The following is a 19,436-nucleotide window of genomic DNA, read 5'->3' as shown; positions in this document are numbered from 1 at the left end:
CTTTATATCTTTATAATCAGAATTTAAGTTGTTATTAGTGTTTAGGGTTTCCTGTAGAGTGCTCACTAGATGTCGCTGTTATCCCACCCCACTCGCGCAAAGTGACCACACTTATCACCGCGAGCGGTGCCAAAAATTATGGCATCAAACAATATAAGAATTTTCTAAGAAAGCAGGAGGGTTTGAATGTGACCCTGGCAAATATAAGGTTCGGGCAGTGGTGCAGTTTGGCGTTTAGATGGCTGTTTAGTCAGGTCTAGCTCACTGATAAAAACCGACCCATTAATAGACCATTATAGGACAACTTGGAGTCAAATCGCACAATCATAACCGCGACTCCACTGGGAGAATCACGGAAAGGTGCTGTCGGCTTGTTCTTGGAAGACTGGGTGTTTTTGAGCTGAATCACGGCAGAGGCGCGTCACCGTGGGGCGTGGTTAAGCGTAAGAGATAAACGCCGTGTCCACCGTTACGATGCAGTTAAGTTACAGTTTGGCACAAGACGACACCGGAGCGGAGAGTCTGAGCAGCTAACCAGCGCGCGTAAAGGGATGGAGACGAATGAGATCTTTTTAATTACTGTCATAGCCTCTCACTACATTTGGAACTTAGTCTTCTTCGCGTGGATTTTGACAACAATTGAACCTTTAGAGCCGGACTGCTATAAAACGCATTGTTGAAGTTCTGATCCTGTTTGCGCCAGGACACCCAAACGAGATTAGACCAAGAGAAGTCGTAATGAGTAGTTTTGCAAATGGTGCATTTTCTGACCAGAGAGCTGGTACGGAAAGCAGAATTTCATGCTCAAGCTACACGTCTACCTGCGCGTAAAGGACATGGACACAACGGCTCCAGTCGCCGCTTCCTGAATCCCTGCGCTATGTTTTAGTAAGTAAATGAAAAAGCTGTAGTTAGATTAGAAGCAGTGTGGCAGCTTAAAGCATTTATGCGAGCTTTTTTTCTTATTTTTACGCGCTGACAAATAGTGCAGCGCTCCAATAGCACAGGACCTGAAATTTGGCAGCCAAGCAGCCCACACCATTGACCGTGAAAGGCTTGGAAACAGTTTCAGTGCTTATCCCGATTCGAACTATAACTAAAACAAGTTAAAACAAGTAAAACAAAGTTGCATCTAAGTGGACGAGCGTGGCAGGAGGGGAACATGGCTTTGCCAGATAGTGGCATATCTGCAGAGGAGATACCCTTTCCAGAGATCATAGAGCTCAATGTCGGTGGGCAGGTGTACATAACCCGCTACTCTACACTCACAAGCGTGCCAGACTCTCTGCTGTGGGAGATGTTTACTCAAAAGTCAGCCAAAGGACTGGCCAGGGACACAAAGGGGCGCTTCTTTGTAGACCGTGATGGTTTCCTGTTTCGTTACATCCTGGACTACATGCGCGACCAGCAGCTGGTCCTTCCAGACCACTTCCCAGAGCGCGGTCGTTTGCAGAGAGAAGCTGAGTTCTTCAACCTGCCAGAGCTCGTCAGGCTTCTGGCACCCAAAATCAGCAAACAGAACTCCCTTGGTGATGAGGGATGTCCTAGTGACACAGAGGACTCCTCACCTGGGACTGACACCTCCCGTAACCTCGGCTCTCTGGGTGCTGCTGCTGCTGCCTGTGCCAGCCTGGTGCCCGGCGCCATGGATGGCAAACGTTCTGGGTTCATCACTATTGGCTACCGAGGCTCCTACACTTTGGGGCGCGACAGCCACACGGATGCCAAATTTCGCCGAGTGGCACGGATCATGGTGTGTGGGAAGACCTCCCTGGCTAAAGAGGTGTTTGGGGAAACGCTGAACGAGAGCCGGGACCCGGATCGCCCCCCTGAGCGCTATACATCCCGCTACTATCTCAAGTTCACCTTCCTGGAGCAGGCTTTTGACAAGCTGGCAGATGCAGGCTTTCACATGGTGGCCTGCAATTCCACAGGAACCTGCGCCTTTGCCCACGAGCAGACGGATGACAAGATCTGGACCAGCTACACTGAATATGTGTTCTACCGTGAGTGAGACTATCGGCTTTGTTTCCCCGGTCCCCTCACCCTGTATCCAAGAACCCCCTCCCCCTCCAGCCTCCAGCCAGCCTGTCTTTCTTTCTCTGATGGCTTCTGAACCAGTAGATGTACTGTAGATGTTGTGCCCTTCCATCTCTCTTTACAGCCTCCAGCTTTTATCCTGTGAACAGTACCTGGCCGCTGCTCTGACTCTTCATACCTTCTCTGCAGATCGAACCTGCAGCCTTCCCCTTCAACCCCGAATTCACCCCCCCCACCCCCATCCTCAGGCCAAGCTTTTGCCCTTGCTTAAGCCGCCACCTCTCCATCTAGTTGTAGTCCCCAGCCCTGAACCACAGCAACCCCACAGCCTTTCCTGCAGAGACTGATACCTTCTATTCCCTTTTTGTACTCTCTATATAGTGCATATGCCTTGGTTAAAGCACAATACTGTATCCAAGAGCTAATTTTGTTGAATAAAAAACACCAGTGTGTCTATATGACTACTGAACCAGTCATAAGGGCATAAGGGAAAGGGCTTCAAAGAGTTGCCGTGATGTACAGTGCTATATTTTGCCTGCTTACTCAAGCAGATCGGACTGTCTCCTGCTCCTTTGAACTAAATTACCAAATAATTGGACATCTTATCAGCCTTGAGGCATGTGAGAAACCCCAACACACACACACGCACACACGCACATGCACACAAAGGAAGTGTAATCTAATTTCCTTTAGTTTTTATTAAATGTGTCCAGTACCATGTCCGTGTGGTTTGGGAACGTGCCATAGTTAATCTGTTCTGCTGCTTTGGAGTGAATAGAAAAGAAAAGACTGCAGTGAAGTTATTTTTTCAGAAAAAGCAGATTGAAGTTGTGCAGAGGTGGCAAATGTTGAAAAACTATTAAAGCTCAAATATCAAGAGATCTTAGAGACAGACAACGAGAGAGGGGGGAAAAAAGGTGTGTGTATTGACTGTGCAGTGGAGCTTTCAGTATTTTAATCACCCACACTGACAGGGCAGAGAAGATGGAAGGTGTTGCATCACTCATGGTCCACTGCTCTTTTTTCACTTATTGTGCTTCTTTGAAATTTATTTGTTCAATTACATCTTAAAGATAATTATTTTTCACAGCCGGTCACATGTCAGAATGGGCTTACACATTTCTTCCTGTTATTTGCGTAAGAAGAAATCAGCAGTCATCACAGCAGATCTTTGGATGTCCCGTAATCAACAATGTTATTCTTAATACTCAGTATTAGCTGAAGTGGCTGCGTATTTGACTATAGCTCACTCCTTCTGTAACTGAATACCAGCGAGAAAGGGTAGGATTTGCTGTAGCCAGCCAAAGCCCAGTGTTTTCTCACCACTGTAGCAATGGCAGCTTATGTGAGCGCGTGTAACTTTCAGTTACTCACAGTCGGCTCAAAAAGGAGCACAAGATCCAGATACAGCCTCAGGACGGGTCTGCACATCATATACCTCAGACTAACATAAACGTGGGACACTTAAATCCAACAAAGGATTCATCAGATTACAGGAAAATGGAGAAATGGCTCAAAATGAGGACAAATAAGAGGTTTCGTTTAAAACAGTTTGGGGAACAGGCAGCGCAATGCAGAGTTCACCCGTGCGACAAGGTGTCGACTTTTTAGTGTGTCTGACAGTTGTAATAAATGTATTCTGAAATGTCTAGAAATTGCAATATTGTGTTTCAGTGTGATGAAGTGTTGTTGACATCCGAGTCAGTCTGTTAGACCCTGCTGCAGTGTGTCGCTGCAGGCATGGACAACACTGATATTAAAAGTGTTCCACCAAACGCAAATTGATTTGTCAAATAAAATATGCTTTCTTTCTATCCTGCTTGTATTTCCATTCCTAACCCCCAAAAGGGGGGGTTATTTCTTTTTTTCTTTTTTTCTTTTTGAATACCAGGGAGCACAAAGTATGATGAAAATAGCACATTCCCATTACCGCAGTTTCACATTTTAATTTTCGGTGACAATGCAAGTCAATCACAAGTAAAGCCGTTCAAATTTTCATCTCAGCGTTTCCCATCAGTGGAAATGTCCTTGGACACAAACTCTCCTCCGTATGAAATTTTCAGCCCTCAGGCACCATCCTTCCATCTGCTTTTCCACTTTTTTTTTTACCCTCTTTTTTTACTCTTCAGCCTGGACTTGCGTGGAGCATTTGACCAAAAAATCTGAGCCATGATAGAAACGAGGACATGCACAGATAACAGGCCTTGTCCAAGCAGATTAGAAAACCCTTATTTTGTTGCCAATAATTGACCTAATTTCTGTGTGCAGTCAAAATCTTAAAGATTGAATCTAAATTTCAGGACTCCGTAGTATTTGCAACCTCCCGCAGAGCAACAGTTTATCCATTTCTGAGAGACTAGAAATCATTTTTGTGTGTCATCAATAAAAAACAACAGCAAAATACAATATAAGTACAAAGTATTTTCATTGAGGGCAAAGGTGTCATAATTTACACTCGAACAACAACCAGACTTAAGGGTTATGTATGTTGAGGCAGTCACGTGTCATTTTATAAACTCTGTTTCAGAAGTTCTCTACCGAGCGATTATCTCATGCTAATTATCTTAGTATAAGACCTCTAAACCTGATCTCACTCTGGCCTTGATAAAAGCATAGCTAATGAGCTTCACAAAACTTTGTGAAAAATTTATGTTGCTCTCTAATTCAGGGAGAAAAAAAATTATTCCCCTCCCACTCTGGAATGCATGACAAATCCTCAGAGACCAGGACAATACTGTGCCTGCAGTGTCTCTCCAGCCCAAATAAACACAGTCACAGGCAGCATTCCTCTGTCACTGTCCTCCGGCGGACTACAGCAACACGGGAGTGCCAAGGTCAGTCATTAGCGCAAGCATGGAGAAACATGCCTTCGTGTGAAATTTCAGGCACTGGCCTCCTTAACCTCTCCTCCTCTCGTCAGCGCAAATTCCTTGAGATTCAACATTCAGCAGCAGCGAGATGCGTGGAAGCGTTGACATTCAGACGCTAACATTCAGAGCAGCAAGGTCCACAGGCCAGACGAAATGTGCGCGGTGAAATTCAGTGGTGTTTTTTTTCTTTTTTTTTAAATGTGTCTTGTGAAACATGTGGTTGAAAAGTGTAGCATTATCTGCTCGTGTGCTTGCAAAGGCAGCAGGTTCTCACTGTGTCGCCACGGTATGCCTATTCATATTCAGAGTGTCACAATAAAGATATTTTACCATGACCTTTTGCTTCTTCATGTTTTGGGGGGGGGGAACGCAGCAGATTGCAAAATTTCAGCTTGTCACACAACAAATTATCAACTGAAATCAATCATTTGTTGTTTCAAGCGCAGATTTTCACATTTATGAGGACTCATTTGTCACTAAAGTCGAAGGATTCGAGAATGAGTGCGAGACTGGCTTCTCTGCGTGCCTTCAGGCAGTGATTTGACCCAAGCTTTTGCTACTGTAGGCTGCTCTACATGACAACATGCTTTGGCCCCGTCTCTTTTCCCTCTCTGAGGATGATCCTTGTCTCGGAGCCAGCTGGGTCATTGCATCCTCTATTTGGAAAAAGAGGGGAAGAAGGCAGAAGAGAACAGGAACAGATGCACGTCAAAGGAAATGGGGATTGGAAAATGGGGCACAGAGAGATAGATATTTGGGAGACTGCGGGGGTATTTATTTGACAAGGATTCGGTGTTCCCATCTGATCTCTCTTCCTGTTATTTGGAGAAGGGGAGGACTGTGCTGTAAGATGCTCCTCTGTGGCCTGTCAGCTCCATCAGCACCCCCAAAGAGATTCAGTCACACTGCACCCAAGGGATACACTGCAGAATCAAGAGCGCACTCAGTATAGTTGCTATCACTATCAATCTGTAGCATAAAACCAGCACAAATGGGGGGTTGTTGATCTTTACCATAAGGAAGAAACAGTATTTTTTATCATCTGTTTGTGATTCATGAACTTCACCATTAAGCTGACTAAACTTAGCCAAGATTCCTAGACTACGTCTTTTTTTTTTTCTTTTTCGGGGAGAGACATATTGCATGTGTGAGAGTGACAAGACAAGAGTGAGTCAATTTCTCAGCACCTTAGACTTCAGTGTGCCATCAGATGAAAGCTGCTGTTCCTGTTCATTCTGAGCCTTCAGCTGCAGCCATGTGGCTGTACTTGTTTATGTCTCACTGCCTCGTCTGCTTTTGGATCTGTCTGCCAGGATAATTTGGCTCTTGTTGTTTTGTTTTGTTGCCTTTATGCTTGTGTGGAGTTTTTTTTTTTTTTTTGGATGACAGGTTGGAAAGGCCTGTTTCGGGTGCGTCAGTGCGACTGAGGTCCACTCCCTCTCACACAAACATGCTGAGCGTGCAGTTGGCATCTCTAAACGCACGCTCACATGGATGCGCACGCTTACGGGGAGAGGGAAGTTGCTATGAGAAGATGTGCAACACAACTCCCGTGCCGGGATTTTGACTCTGGGCCGTGAGGTTTTAGATCTAATCGGCTGCCTTGTTTTCACTCTTCTTTGAGAACAGTTAAAAATGCATTAGCAGGCAAATAAGGCATTTACCTCCCTCCTCCTCTCTTGATGGCAGTTAAAACAAAGAGAAGAACATGCTCATATAGAACAACATCATTGCTGATAATTACCTTGGAGTAGCACTGACCAACCTGGGCGGGGGGTAGCAGGGAGCAGCGGCCTGAGGTGCACCGCTGTGTTCTCTGTGTGTTTGTGTGTGTGTGTGTTCACCCCTTGTTTGCTATTGCTGCCATGCAAGCCAACATTTAGGGAGTACAGTAACACTGGCTTGGGGCTTCTTGGTCTCATTGTGTGTGTGTTGGGCTATTTATAGTGAGTCAGGCACCGAGCCAGATGTGTACCTTATTCACTTGTATCGCTCTGTCCTCCAGCTCCTCCACATGCCTGGCTTCCCTCATTCTCAGCTCCTACAGAGAGCAGCTGTCACAAAACATTTTCACCCTGAATGACAGGGGAGGGGGGGACGGGGGACGGGAGGGACTTCATTGTGCTAGGACAGGAGATGGTCACGTCAGGGGGGAAGCCAGAGGGGGGAGCGACAACCTGGGATCACTACTGATTTACAGTGCTGTTATCTCATCTCTCTCCCTGCATTGCCAGTTTGTTTTTCCCTTTGTCGGTGCAATTCTCCAACACGGAAACGATGGCTCTGTGCAGACACTGAGCAAGAGCATGAGTGGAATGAAGAAGCACGATATAAGTTGTATAGTAAGTGAAAGTGTCAAGGGGGAAATTGTAGGATAAGTGTAAGCAACAAGAAGGAAGAACTGAAGTGGCAAAGCTTGGCATATACAGTCCCACGGAGACTATAAATATGTGACGAGGCAGGAGCAATTTTAAAAGAAAAGAGGCACGATTAGGCCAAAATGGAGACGTAATAGATTGGATTGGGAAAGGCAGGGCGGAAGCTGCCTCAATCGGCATGTTAAAAGCAATCCAATGATTCTATTTTACGTAAAACTTGACAAATTAAAGGGAAGACTAGTGTACAAAGTGTTTTAGTAGTAACTTCAGTACTTCTTGGCATTCATTCTCCAAGGGTCTGTAACTTCCCTGGAAAAAATCAACACAGTTAAATCAAAAGATATTCCCTCATTTTGTGTTTTGATGGCGCTGGTGGACAGTGCTAACACTTGGTACAAAATCTCCCGTAGGTGTTTAATTATTTTGAGCTCTGCTGACTGTGAAGCATATAATTCATATCATTTTCATTCTCATCAAAACAGTGAACCCGCGTGCCCTATAGACGGGGGGAGTTGTCATTCTGGGAAAGAGGGCTGCCATCGTGATAGAAACTTTTAATGATAGGATAATAATGATCGCTCAGAAAAACTTTGTACAGATTTGTAATGACACGTTCCTCTCGGGGGGCAAACCACACCAGTAAAATGTCTAGTTCAGCACAATAGAGCCACCAAATGCTTTCACTCCAGAGGCCATGGCGTCAGGTGTTTCTTTGATGTGTCACCAAGAGCCAGGTTGGGTAACAACTGCCATTATCGTGTCCCGTGGTTTTTTAATCAGGTACTAACAAAATGCTGATTTAACTCTAATTATTAGAGTTATTAATAATACTTATTAATGGCCCATTAATAAGTATTAATGGGCCATTTTAACTCTAGTAGCCACCGCAGGTACTCCTGTACAGTTACACCTTGCAAGAAACCACTTTAAGCTGATGTGAGCTTTGGGAACCAGCCCGAACCATTGATATACAAGGCAGGACAGATCCATGCTTTCATGCCAATTACACCAAATTCTGAGACCCATCAAACCAGGCAATGTTTTTCCATGGTCCAATTTTGTTGAGCCTGTGCTTTAAGGCTGTGTTGTGCATTCAGCCATGCTCTTCTGCATACCTTAGTTATGACAAGTGGTTATGCTGTTGCTGTGCTTAACCTCAAAGCAGTCTGGCCTATCTCCTCGGGCATTTTCGCCCAGTGAAGTGCTGCTCGCTGGATATATCTCTTTAAAAGTCAACAGAGAGTAAAGAGCAATATAGAGCTGTATTATGTTTCTCTACTGATATCTCTAGAATCCCTGTTTGTTCTTATTCTGTAATAAATTCAGGTGTATTAACCCCACCCTTCATAAATACATTTATTATAAAGGGTATACGACAGTGTTTTTAAAGTTTTATATTGCATGTTGGTAATCGGGCTTAGTTTATCCATTTTGAGGAATAAAATGATCTATTCCAATGTTCCTATGCAAACAAATATCTCTCAACAGCGAATTATTCAAATTTGTTGAATTTGATTTTCATGCCATCCATTAATGACAGAACTGGAAAAAACATGCGACTGAGCGTTTTCTGTGTCTGTGCTGGTCTAAAGGAGCTCAGCAGTGGGCTGTAAATGTGTCTGTGAGTGCTGTCATTAGAATAGGATTCACCTTGGCCATCTGGAGACTTGGGCTCTAATCTGTCCCTCTAATTATCAGTAATCTGAACAGTCAGGATTGGTTTTAGTGCTGCAGCCCAGGATAGGGTTGGACTTTGCTGAAAGCAGGCAGGAGGAAAGAGGAAGCAGGTGGCACAGTAGGTGCAGGAGCTGAGGGGTGCCAGGATGGACTTTAGGGTGCTTAGGCAGGCTGGTTATGCCCTGTGGGAGCCAGTTAGCAGCTCAGGGTTTTGAAAGGAAAGCGAAGATAAAGAGGAGGCACTTGAGGCAGGTGAATCAGCAGACACTCAGACTGAATACGTGCAAGCATGCAGAAATAAGAAAAATGTTCTGGTCTTTTCTAAATGCAGTGAAACACCGTATCTGCTTGTAAATTTGTTCCAAACTTTTCCCACTATTTCACCCTCTCTTTCCTCTGACCTTTACTCCCCTTTTTAAGTTTTCTTACATAGCAGCAACTCTCTGGTCTCCAGCTGTTTACATCAGGCATTTCCTCCACATTATGCAGATTGACAGATTTGTAATTGCTCGGAGACTTGTGAGCGCACTCCAGTGATTTTGACATAGGCAGCTCTGTTTATGCCCCAGCATGTAAAGTTGATGTGAAGAATAGAATATTACTATGTCTGATTACACCCCCGTATGTATTTGCTTGTCGTCAATCAGAGATAAAAAGGACAATGAAAGAGGCGACTGTAGGAGGCGACGCTCGCACTGTCATTAGGCACCATGCAGATCGTTTGACAAAACAGAGATGGAAATCTGAGCTGAATACGAGGTAATTAGATATGCAATTGGCAAAACTATGTAGCGTGCAGTTTCCTTTGAAACAGCAGGATACAGCCATATGTACATCTCCAGAAAGGATAAAATGCTCCTCTCAGTCTGAGAGACATTACTATGCATTTGTGCAGCTCTGGCTCCTGCACATCATTGTGGCGTTTCCATGGAGATGATGATGTCCTCTTGTTTGCCAGTCTCTCCATCCTCAGGCCACGACACCTGTCAGCAGTCGCAGTGAATTTTAAAAAGTACCCGCAGGCTGATTGACCCGGTCGTGTTTAAGCCAATTCAGTGGCTGCTGATACGCAGCTTTGTTCTACACTCATCTACTGTTTTTAGGATTTCAATAAAATTTTTATTAATTGACCTTGTGTGAGTAGCAGATATATTTTGATGAAACATCCAAGCACAACAAAGCATTTAGGGACTTTAAAGCCAGTGCAATATGAAAGTTTTTCCTCTTTTTTTCAACAAACCAACATATCGTAAACATTTGTAGGCTACTAACAGACACTGTAAAAGATGGCTGAAGCCACTATGATGTCACCTGCTGTTAAAAAGCCTCATATTGAACATTGTCTCCATCACTATTTTGTTGTTATGAAACTAAACTTGATGAGGGTAGAACACTTCTCACTGTGAAACCAACAAAAGTGCACATGTTCCAGGTTCAATATTGCAACTTGCTAATGACGTTGTTTCAGTTAGCATTCAGTTAGTTTTAGCCAAGAAGTTAGCTAATGCTTTTATAAATTATCACTAGCAAACCAACATTAGTAACCTAAATTTGGCCTGACTTGATAAAATATTTATTATATTGTATAAATTAATAAAGAAAACACTTGAAATGCTTACTATTTCTTCTAGAACAGCGGTCCCCAACCTTTTTTGCGCCACGGACCGGTTTATGCCCGACAATATTTTCACGGACCGGCCTTTAAGGTGTCGCGGATAAATACAACAAAATAAAACTAGTACCGGTACCGAAAAAAAGAAGATTTATTCATAACACACGTGAAAAGACCCAGGGAAACCGAGTTAACGATAAAAACGATAACAAAATAACGCTGAAAACTGATAAAAACCCTGAAAACCATACATTTCACACCTGAGCCTCAACTCTCGCGGCCCGGTACCAAACGACTCATGGACCGGTACCGGTCCGAGGCCCGGGGGTTGGGGACCGCTGTTCTAGAAGATAGTTTCATATAAACATCGCAACGCTATGACATCACAACTATATTGACATGGACAGACATTATGATGATGCGGGAACAACATCTTCACAGGGATATCAGCTCTTACATAGAGTGTATATACATCTTTTTTAATTTGTAAAACAGACATAACGCTTTATTCAGCATGATCTAAATTTTTTTTTCTATAAAAAGAGCAGTAGCCCCCTCCTGGCCATTAAAAAGAAAACACATTTAAGGCACACCAGCATTGGCTTAGTTTTTAGAAATGGAAACAAAGTTCATCTATCATGCTGTCTATGTACAGCATTAGCAGTCCCTTGAATACTTAACTTATAAAATTATTCAGTTCAGTGAACTTTTAGTAGCATGGAAATTTGAGGTTTAGCTTGCTAATGATTCCCTCTAGCCATTACTTCCCAGCTTTGTTATGGCAACATCTGTGCGCTTCAGCTTCAGGGTACAATTCTAGCAAAGACCTGACACGGGACCTGAGAGATCATCAGTTGATCCGTCAACTGTTCATCAAAGCCTCATCAGAAATGGTCTCAGTGGCGGGGTGGCTGTCAAGAAGCCATTCTTAAAGAAGGAAAGCAGGGAGAAAAGGCTGAACTATTGGCCTCCCCAGATCCCAGATTCCAGCCGCAAACATGAAGTCACACAGCAGCAGTCTTCACAGTCTGTGAACATATTAAAGCCTTGACTTTAGTTTGATGGTGACCTTGGTGTGTTTGGAGCAAAAAGTGAACATTTCAACAAGGAAAGAATTAGCAATCATCAGCTATCGGAGAGCGTTATCAGCTAACATTTGCATGTTTGGTTAGCAAAATGTCAACAGATCCTATATGGCACAGATACCAGTTAATCAGTTCTTACTAACATACTGATAAAAATCCCAGTATTTACCACACCAAAGATGGAACATGGACTTCTTAGAACTGTTAACCACACAGTGAGCCATGCTATCTGTCTGATATTATTGCATTAAAATAGTCCAAAAGGCATTAACATAACAAATAGTAGTGGTGAAGCTAGCTAGCAACACAGCCACCTGTATCATCAGCTACCTGTCGCTCAAAGTGGCCACTAATATTAAAAATTACTACTAATTAAAAAGGATTGTTATAATGTGGGTAAATTAGCCATACAGACTAAAAGCATTTTTTGCACCACGATGTAAACATATTTATTTCTGCTCAAAAGCTGGGCATTTTATAATGAGGATGATTTGTTCAAGTGGCCATTTGACATTTATCATTGCCTTTTTTAACCTCTTTATAATTACACAAGTCAAAGAAAATCCGTTATTTTTATTTCAATTGACTGTTAATATCAACCCAGCTTTATTTAAGGCCCTACAAGCTGTTTCATGGCTTTATTTAGTCTCCGTGTGGGAATAAATGGTGCGCTTTGATTTGACCAAAATGAAAGATCCAGGTGACAGCATTACAAACAGCGGAGGAGACGTTTTGTAAGAGAGAGGTGATAAACCCCGGCAACAGTGACACATTAGAGTTGCTAATAGCAGTAATGATGGCAACGCAGGGATGTGACACACTGAACAGATGGGAAAGGCAAAAAAGGAGGTGGGGCGGGTGATGTGTGCGAAAAAGCTCTAGCTTTTGCATATATCCCTGGAGAAGTGGCCCGGGAAAAGGGTTGAGTGCACTCTCTTGCTGTTCTCCTCCGTAAGGCTTAGTGGTGGAGGAGGAAAGTACGGAGCCCTTCCCCCAGTGGATTACTCCTCTGACACTACTAAGCCCCCATACTCCCACGTTCAGGAAGCCCACAAACACATGTATTCATCATGAAGACACTGAATGCACCAAATGCACAAGCACACACAGCGGAGAACATCTTTCTACCCCGCTCCCTCCTCCCCCTACATCCTTTCTTTCCCTCCGTCTTTAGCCGTCCTCCTTTTCATGCCCAGAATAACGACACACACAAACAGACGCATCTGCCCATGCATAAGCACACCTACACATGCACACACACATACGCTTATATATGCATGCCCAGGCACACACAGCTGACACTGACTTGCTCTCGCACACTAGCTTGAGCACTTTCTGTCACACACTCGCATTCAGGTATTCAGAAAGCCAAGGAGCTGGGAGAATATGCCGTGCCGCCTCCGTTTGACACAAGCAGCTTTTGCCGTTATGTAAGGCTGGTTAGCGTAATGATAAGCTCTGCTGAAGGAAACAGTGCAGGCCGTTGTGTGTCATGGTATGTCTGTGAGCATGTCTGTGTGTGTATATGTGTGTGTGTGAGCATGTGTGTGCTTGTTGCACTGAACATGTTTGAGAGTGCTTAACTGTTCATTTGCATTTTCATGCACTGTACCTGCATGCTTCACAGCCAGTGGAAATGTGAGTGATCACAGGAGTAGGTTTCATTGGTAAATGGAAGGAGACACATTAGTTGTGGGATCTCAGGGTCTTCCCCCAGGAAATTTTGAGCTCCACACACTTCGTTTCTTGCATTCTGATGGATTTTTGCACCCCTTTGCATTTTTTTCTGCATCAGTTACTGGTAGACTTTTCTTGAATGGGAAATAGCAAAAGTCAGACCCCCAAGGTAACAGTCCAAGTATGCTTTTTTTTCTTATTTAATATGATTCATGTTGCATCAACACACACATTGAGATCTTGAAGTCATGTGATGGCTAACCATGTGACGTTAACTTGTCTGTCATTTTGGACATGTGACAATTATGGTACGCACTGGAGCGAGGTATACACAAGAGAGAAGAGGAATGAAAGTCGATGAAAGCAAGAGAAAATACACGTGTGTGAATGAGAGGGAGACACATGGAAATATGAGTATGCAAGGAGCAGAGCTAGTGAAGGTGGAAGAATTTAAATGCCTTGGGTCAATGACCCAAAGCCACAGACAGTGTGCTAGAGAGGTGAAGAAGAAGAAGAAGAAGAAGAAGAAGGGCATCTTTGAGACTAGTGTTGGGGTGATTTGTGACACAAGGATAGCAGCAAGAGTGAAAGGGAAGGTTTACAAGGTGGTAGTGAGACCTGCTGTGATGTATGATTTGGAGATGGTGGGACAGACAAAAAAAAAAAACAGGAGGTGGAGCTGGAGGTGGCAGAATTGAAGATGCTAAGATATTCATTGGGAGTGATCAGGATAAACTAAATTAGCAACGAGTACATCAGAGGGACTGCTTGAAGCAGTTTGGAGACAAAGTTGGAGAGGCAAGGCTGAGATGGTTTGGACATGTGCAGAGAAGTGATAGAGAATGTATTGGACAAAGTTGTAGAGTGTTGATGGTGGCGCTTCCAGGGAGGAGGAAAAGAAAAAGACCTCAGTGGAAGTTCATGGATGTAGTGAAGGTGGACATGCAGAGGATTGGTATGACAGAGGAGGATGATAAACATAGGGTCAGATGGAGGCAGATAATTGGCTTTGACAGATTATCTCATCCATCTAAAGAGAGCATCAAATAGATGAAGATGGCAGTCATGGTGACAAGTGGGTTTAGTGACTAAGGTCCCAATCACAAAGCCCTAGAGACCATCTGTCCATGACCACCCAGCACTGTTTATGAGAAGAAAATGTGTATTCCTCGACAGGTTGGCAAGTGGTTGCTGGAGGTTCATGGGAGTCACTAAAACCCCAGTCAAACAGACATGGAGGCTGGTAGTTGACCTCCTGGGCAACCACCATCAAAACAGAAAGATGTGCATTTCTAAGCAGTTGGTAAAAACTGCTTTGTGGACGCTTTAATCACTAATGATTGCTATGGTTGACCATAGTTTCCATGCAAACTTGCCTACAAACACTCACCAGCTACTCTGCGAGTGGTAATTAAACTGTGCAAAGTGAGGCAGAAACCAGAAAAGGACATGTTTGCCTTTTTTCCTTCAAAATAAAATGGTTGCAGTGCTGAGGCAACCAATTTGAGACCTGCAAATGAATGGTCTCCATTTCCAAGAAACCAAAAGGAAGGTTTTGGTGCAACATCCTCCTTGGGACCATTTTCACCCTGTGAGAGCCAGCAACCTCCAGCTACCCTTCATGGAAAATACATTTTTCCTCTCATGACTGGTGGTTGTATCAAATCCAATCTGGTTGAAAACTCTTGAGCTGTGTGCACATTACGGCATGTCAGAACCCTATATCGACATTTGTGTTTGTGCTTGCCTGGATCATCGTGTTATGAACTCCTAATACCTGTTCAAAAATTTTAAAGACCTCTTGCTGCAGAAGAAAAACATTTCCTGCTGAGTAGTATTGTAGCACAGTGTTTAGCGTGCTCCCATGTAATGTGAATGACGGGATAAATGTTTTGCTCTTCTTAAGCTTTTGATCAGGAGGTTTCACGCCATCCGTTCAGCGCCAGTATTTATCTTCACAGATAAACAGTCATGCAACCAAAGGTAATTTAAAACTGAAAAAAGCAGTGAAACTGCCCTCCACTCTCCTCATCTCTCACGCTGAGCTCCATTCTCTGCTAATTACTGCCTGCATAATGCTCCTACATGCTCTTGTGCCAGCGTGTGTTTACTTTTGTATTCTTGGAGACAAAAAACTGTAGCGCTGAAGACTCAGGTGTTTGTTTCTGTGCCAGCCGCACACTACTGACACACTCTGATAAAGAAGAGGGAGTAAAAAAGAAAGAAAGAAAGGCAGGTGAAATGTAATCAAATTTTTGTGGAAAGCTTCCCAGGTGGCTGAGACCTGTATTCAAACAGAGCAGACATCTGAATGTAAATGCTTGTTATTCGTATACGTTTCATTTTTATAGGAACACTTGTCGGTGAATGGTAAATGAGAAAAGCAGTACAACTCTGAAGCCTGTAAATCGAATGCATTGCTGGATCCAGAGAGTGATTAGCTTAGCTTATTTTAGCATACAGACTAGAAAGAGGAAAACAGCAAAGCCTGACTGAGTCCAAAGATTGTAATTACGCCTACAGGCACCTTTAAAGCTCCCTAGTTAACCTGTGCTCAAGTCAAATCCAGTACTTATATATAGTGTACATTACTTTACACTACAGGACTGTGGGCGGTCGTTATGCCCTCCTGTCTTTCAGGCAAGAACTAGTATTCTGGAATGCCCTCCCTATTGATTTTAAGCTAAGCTAATCAGCTGGATTTGTCTGTGTATTTACTGAACATATGTAGCCTATTGTATAGACACAGTAGCAATATTTTTATTTCACTATAAGCACGAAAAGATTTGAAATCAGCATAAATTTAGCTCATAAATATATATATTTTTTTTATTTTTTCTGCAGGGAGTTCATCAGATATTTCCAAGGCAATGACCTCTGACCCCCCAGCAGTGACTACCACTGAAGCAGTGACCTCTAAACCCGCTGCTGCACCTACACTGTCAGCCACAGCAGAAACCAGCAGCAGTGGCCGAACCCAAAGCCTTCCTGAAACCAGCACCATCCCAACACTGGACCTCCGAAACCCACTTCCTCCTCCCCTAACACCTCCCCCACCTCCTCCTCCTGCGTCAGACATCCCCGACCTTCCACTGCCATCACCCCCGGGCTTCCCCCTTCCTCTGCCTTCATCCAAACCTTCTTCGTCATCCAGTCCTCCTTCTCCTCCATCGCCGCCTCCCGCTGACAGCCCCCAGCGTCCTACCACGCTCAACCTAAGGACGCTTCCACGTCCCAGCGTCAGGGAGAACGGCTGCCCCCCGCCTGGGCTGGATGAGGATGAGGATGAGAGGAAAATGCTGGAGGAGGATCTGAAGAAATGCATCGAGGACTTTAAAAAGATTCGCATGCCCAAAGTTTTTCCAGATCGCAAGAGGCACTGGCAAAGGGACTTGCTAAAGAAGTACAATGCATAGAGAGCTTTGCTGTGGCATCATAAGGAGCAAACCTGACAAGGACTTTAAAACAATGGCGAGGACATGCTGCTAGCGCCATACTCGGGCTTTATATTTACATCGCTTTGATTCTGACTTTGTGAAGAGTGTCAGCAAAAAACCTCTAATGTAGCTTTTGCATGTCAACAGAAGTGAACTGCTAAAGTATAGTTCTCCAGCTGAGCTTGTCTAGCAGACATGCACTACATTTGATGTGTTTACCCAGCATAGAAAACATTCACGTCCAGATTGTGAGTCATACTTATGTTTTTCCCACACAAGTTTTTTTTTTTTTTTGGAATAGAAAAAATATTTGGACTCATTTTCTTTTCACTCAGTCAAACAATATTAATTGGAGCTTTCTGCCCTTCTCCCTGTACTATGTCTGCTGATCAAGCAACTGGAAAATGTAAGCAAAGTTTGAAATTTTAGGCGTTTGACCTTAATGATGCAAAAATAAAAGACAGAAGTGAAATCTCTGGTGCTAATCATCTAAAACGTTTCAACTCATCAATATTAACTGTATGACTTCAAAGTCCTTCTACAGTACTCCTTTCTGCCTCTGATTCAGAAGCGTTGCAATTTTGTTCTTTTTGTGATTACATTATCTTCCAGCCCGCACTGTTGGAACGAGGGGGGGGGATCAGAAAGAGAAAGCGGTGTACCAGGAAGGAAAGTGGGTAATTACAGGCAGCCAGAATGTGGAATAATAATGACAATAATGACTACATGAAGCAATGCACAGTACCATTTGTTCCTCTATCTGCTCCACATAAAATGCTCATCCAGCTGCACTAATGAATTACCAGGTGTGTGTGTGTGTGAGTGTAGTCCCATTATGGGCTAAATGATTTCCATAAAAATAAGGGGAAAGAATTTATTTTACAATTACTTTGTGAATTAATTCTGAACATCGTAGTATTCAACCATTTAACAAGCAGTAATATCATTCTGGAAAATGTGCGTACTTGCTTTCACTCTGACACGAGAAGGAGACTCTCCCACAGTATGGAGCTTGGTGGTTAGCTTAGCTTAGCCTAGCAATAAAACTGTCAACTGGGAAACGGCTTGCTTTGAAAACCAGCCTGCCACCACCTCTGAAGCTCTTTTGTAACATGCTGCATTTAACATTTATACAAAAAAAACAAACTTAAATCTTAAACTGGGCTTTAAAGTGTACATTTGAACTCTAAAGAGTGCCTGCTTCTACTTTGTATGCCATAGTATGCTACTTTGTCAGTTTCTAGCTCCTGATTATTCACAGGCACTAAAAAACGCAAGTACACACTGTGCAGTTCTAGGGTTTAATGAGGATATGATAAAATATAATCTGGTCCTTGGGAGGTCTTAAAGTGATGTACATGCAGCTCAGATGAACAATAAAACATAACATATCACACTGTGTCATTATGTATTTAATAAAAATTAGGCCAAACTACAGAAGCAGTGTGTAAAAGAATAAGTACACCCTTAAAGCACCACTATATCCTCGAATTGGTTGCTTTTGAACGGCACTGCATTATCACACAGCTACTTCTATTTATGCATTAAGGCGCAGGAATCATAGGTGCTGGTATTGGAGGACATGAAGTCAAAAAATATGTGTACATTTCTCAACTTCTGTACTGGAATATCATTAAGATGGTGGTAAAAACTGGCACGATGGTACACCCGTGTCTTCAATTCAGCTGTGGCAGCGGCGGGGTTACGAAGAAGTGAACAGCTGGCCAAAGCGTTACAAATACATTGGTATGCGCCACAGGATGTGGCGTCAAACTAGGCGTGCGTCACACATTACTGGGGGGAAGCACGGCGAGCATGAAAACACCATTAGTGCTTCTACTGGAGTGTGAGTAGATCAGACTGTGCAACACTCAGAGAAACTGCAATAAAACATTTCACACTCTGAAATCCATCGCTTCTGCTGATCTAAAGTTGTGTCACAGTGGCAGCAGGATAAGGAGGGTATTCCTGATCACCTTCTCCCCAGCCAACTACCCCAGGAACTGTTCCCAGTTGGGCATACTTTGAAAACCTCCAAAAGCGAAACACCCAGGAGGAATCCAAACCAAATCACATTCCCACATCTCCTTCCCATACCAGCCCATCAGCAACAGTCTGTCTCCTGACCCCCAACGGAATAAATCTGATGTTAAATTAAATTAAGAACATTAAATACACCGACCCTTAAAACTGCTGGTGTGAAAGAGGCTTACTGGAACTCATAATTATATGATGTCTGAGTTTCAAATTGTCGACACTTACACTATTTGTTACCGAAATACACACTAATAAGTTAATAAGTAATGTGTCTCGTGCCCAGCACGGTTTTACAGCTGTGGGGTGTTGAGCCACAAAAAAAAAAAAAAAAACCCTTCTTCTTCTTAAAAGTTACTCACCATAATGACTCTTGCCTAATTACTTTTCTCCAACTGCAACTTAACACACAAAATGCTTTTGAATTTTTACACCTTTTTGATAAACTTTCCTCCATGTCTACGCCAGCATCCTGTTTCCAGTGATGCAAGAGAACATCAGACCTCTGTTTTGTTTTGCTTTGACAAAAACACCCATGTTTCATTTGCTTTCATATTAAGCTTCTACCGAGCAATAAATATTACACAGAGCCTCGAGTATATATATATATATATATATATATATAT

At 43.3% G+C, this 19,436-nt stretch overlaps 1 protein-coding gene across 1 annotated transcript; it reads left to right on the top strand.

Annotated features, from left to right (window-relative positions):
- The first annotated feature begins 200 nt into the window (after window positions 1–200).
- On the top strand, window positions 201–18,349 carry kctd12b (potassium channel tetramerisation domain containing 12b). Its single transcript, XM_084943526.1, has 2 exons — window positions 201–2,006; window positions 16,184–18,349. The coding sequence occupies exons 1-2, from the start codon at window positions 1,163–1,165 to the stop codon at window positions 16,753–16,755; spliced, it is 1,416 nt and encodes a 471-aa protein (XP_084799652.1). The 5' UTR covers window positions 201–1,162; the 3' UTR covers window positions 16,756–18,349.
- Window positions 18,350–19,436: the final 1,087 nt, after the last annotated feature.

This window comes from Perissodus microlepis, chromosome 2 (assembly GCF_051167445.1).
Source record: "Perissodus microlepis isolate ML-2025 ecotype Zambia chromosome 2, ASM5116744v1, whole genome shotgun sequence".
NCBI classification, from domain to species: Eukaryota; Metazoa; Chordata; class Actinopteri; order Cichliformes; family Cichlidae; genus Perissodus; species Perissodus microlepis.
Note: the sequence above shows the minus strand (reverse complement) of the source record. Positions and strands in the feature narration are given on the sequence as shown.

Coding starts and splice junctions, on each gene's coding strand:
- kctd12b (XM_084943526.1), top strand. CDS start 1,163: ATGGCTTTGCCAGATAGTGGCATATCTGCAGAGGAGATACCCTTTCCA. Junction 2,007..16,183: donor CACTGAATATGTGTTCTACC/GTGAGTGAGACT, acceptor TTTTTTCTGCAG/GGAGTTCATCAGATATTTCC.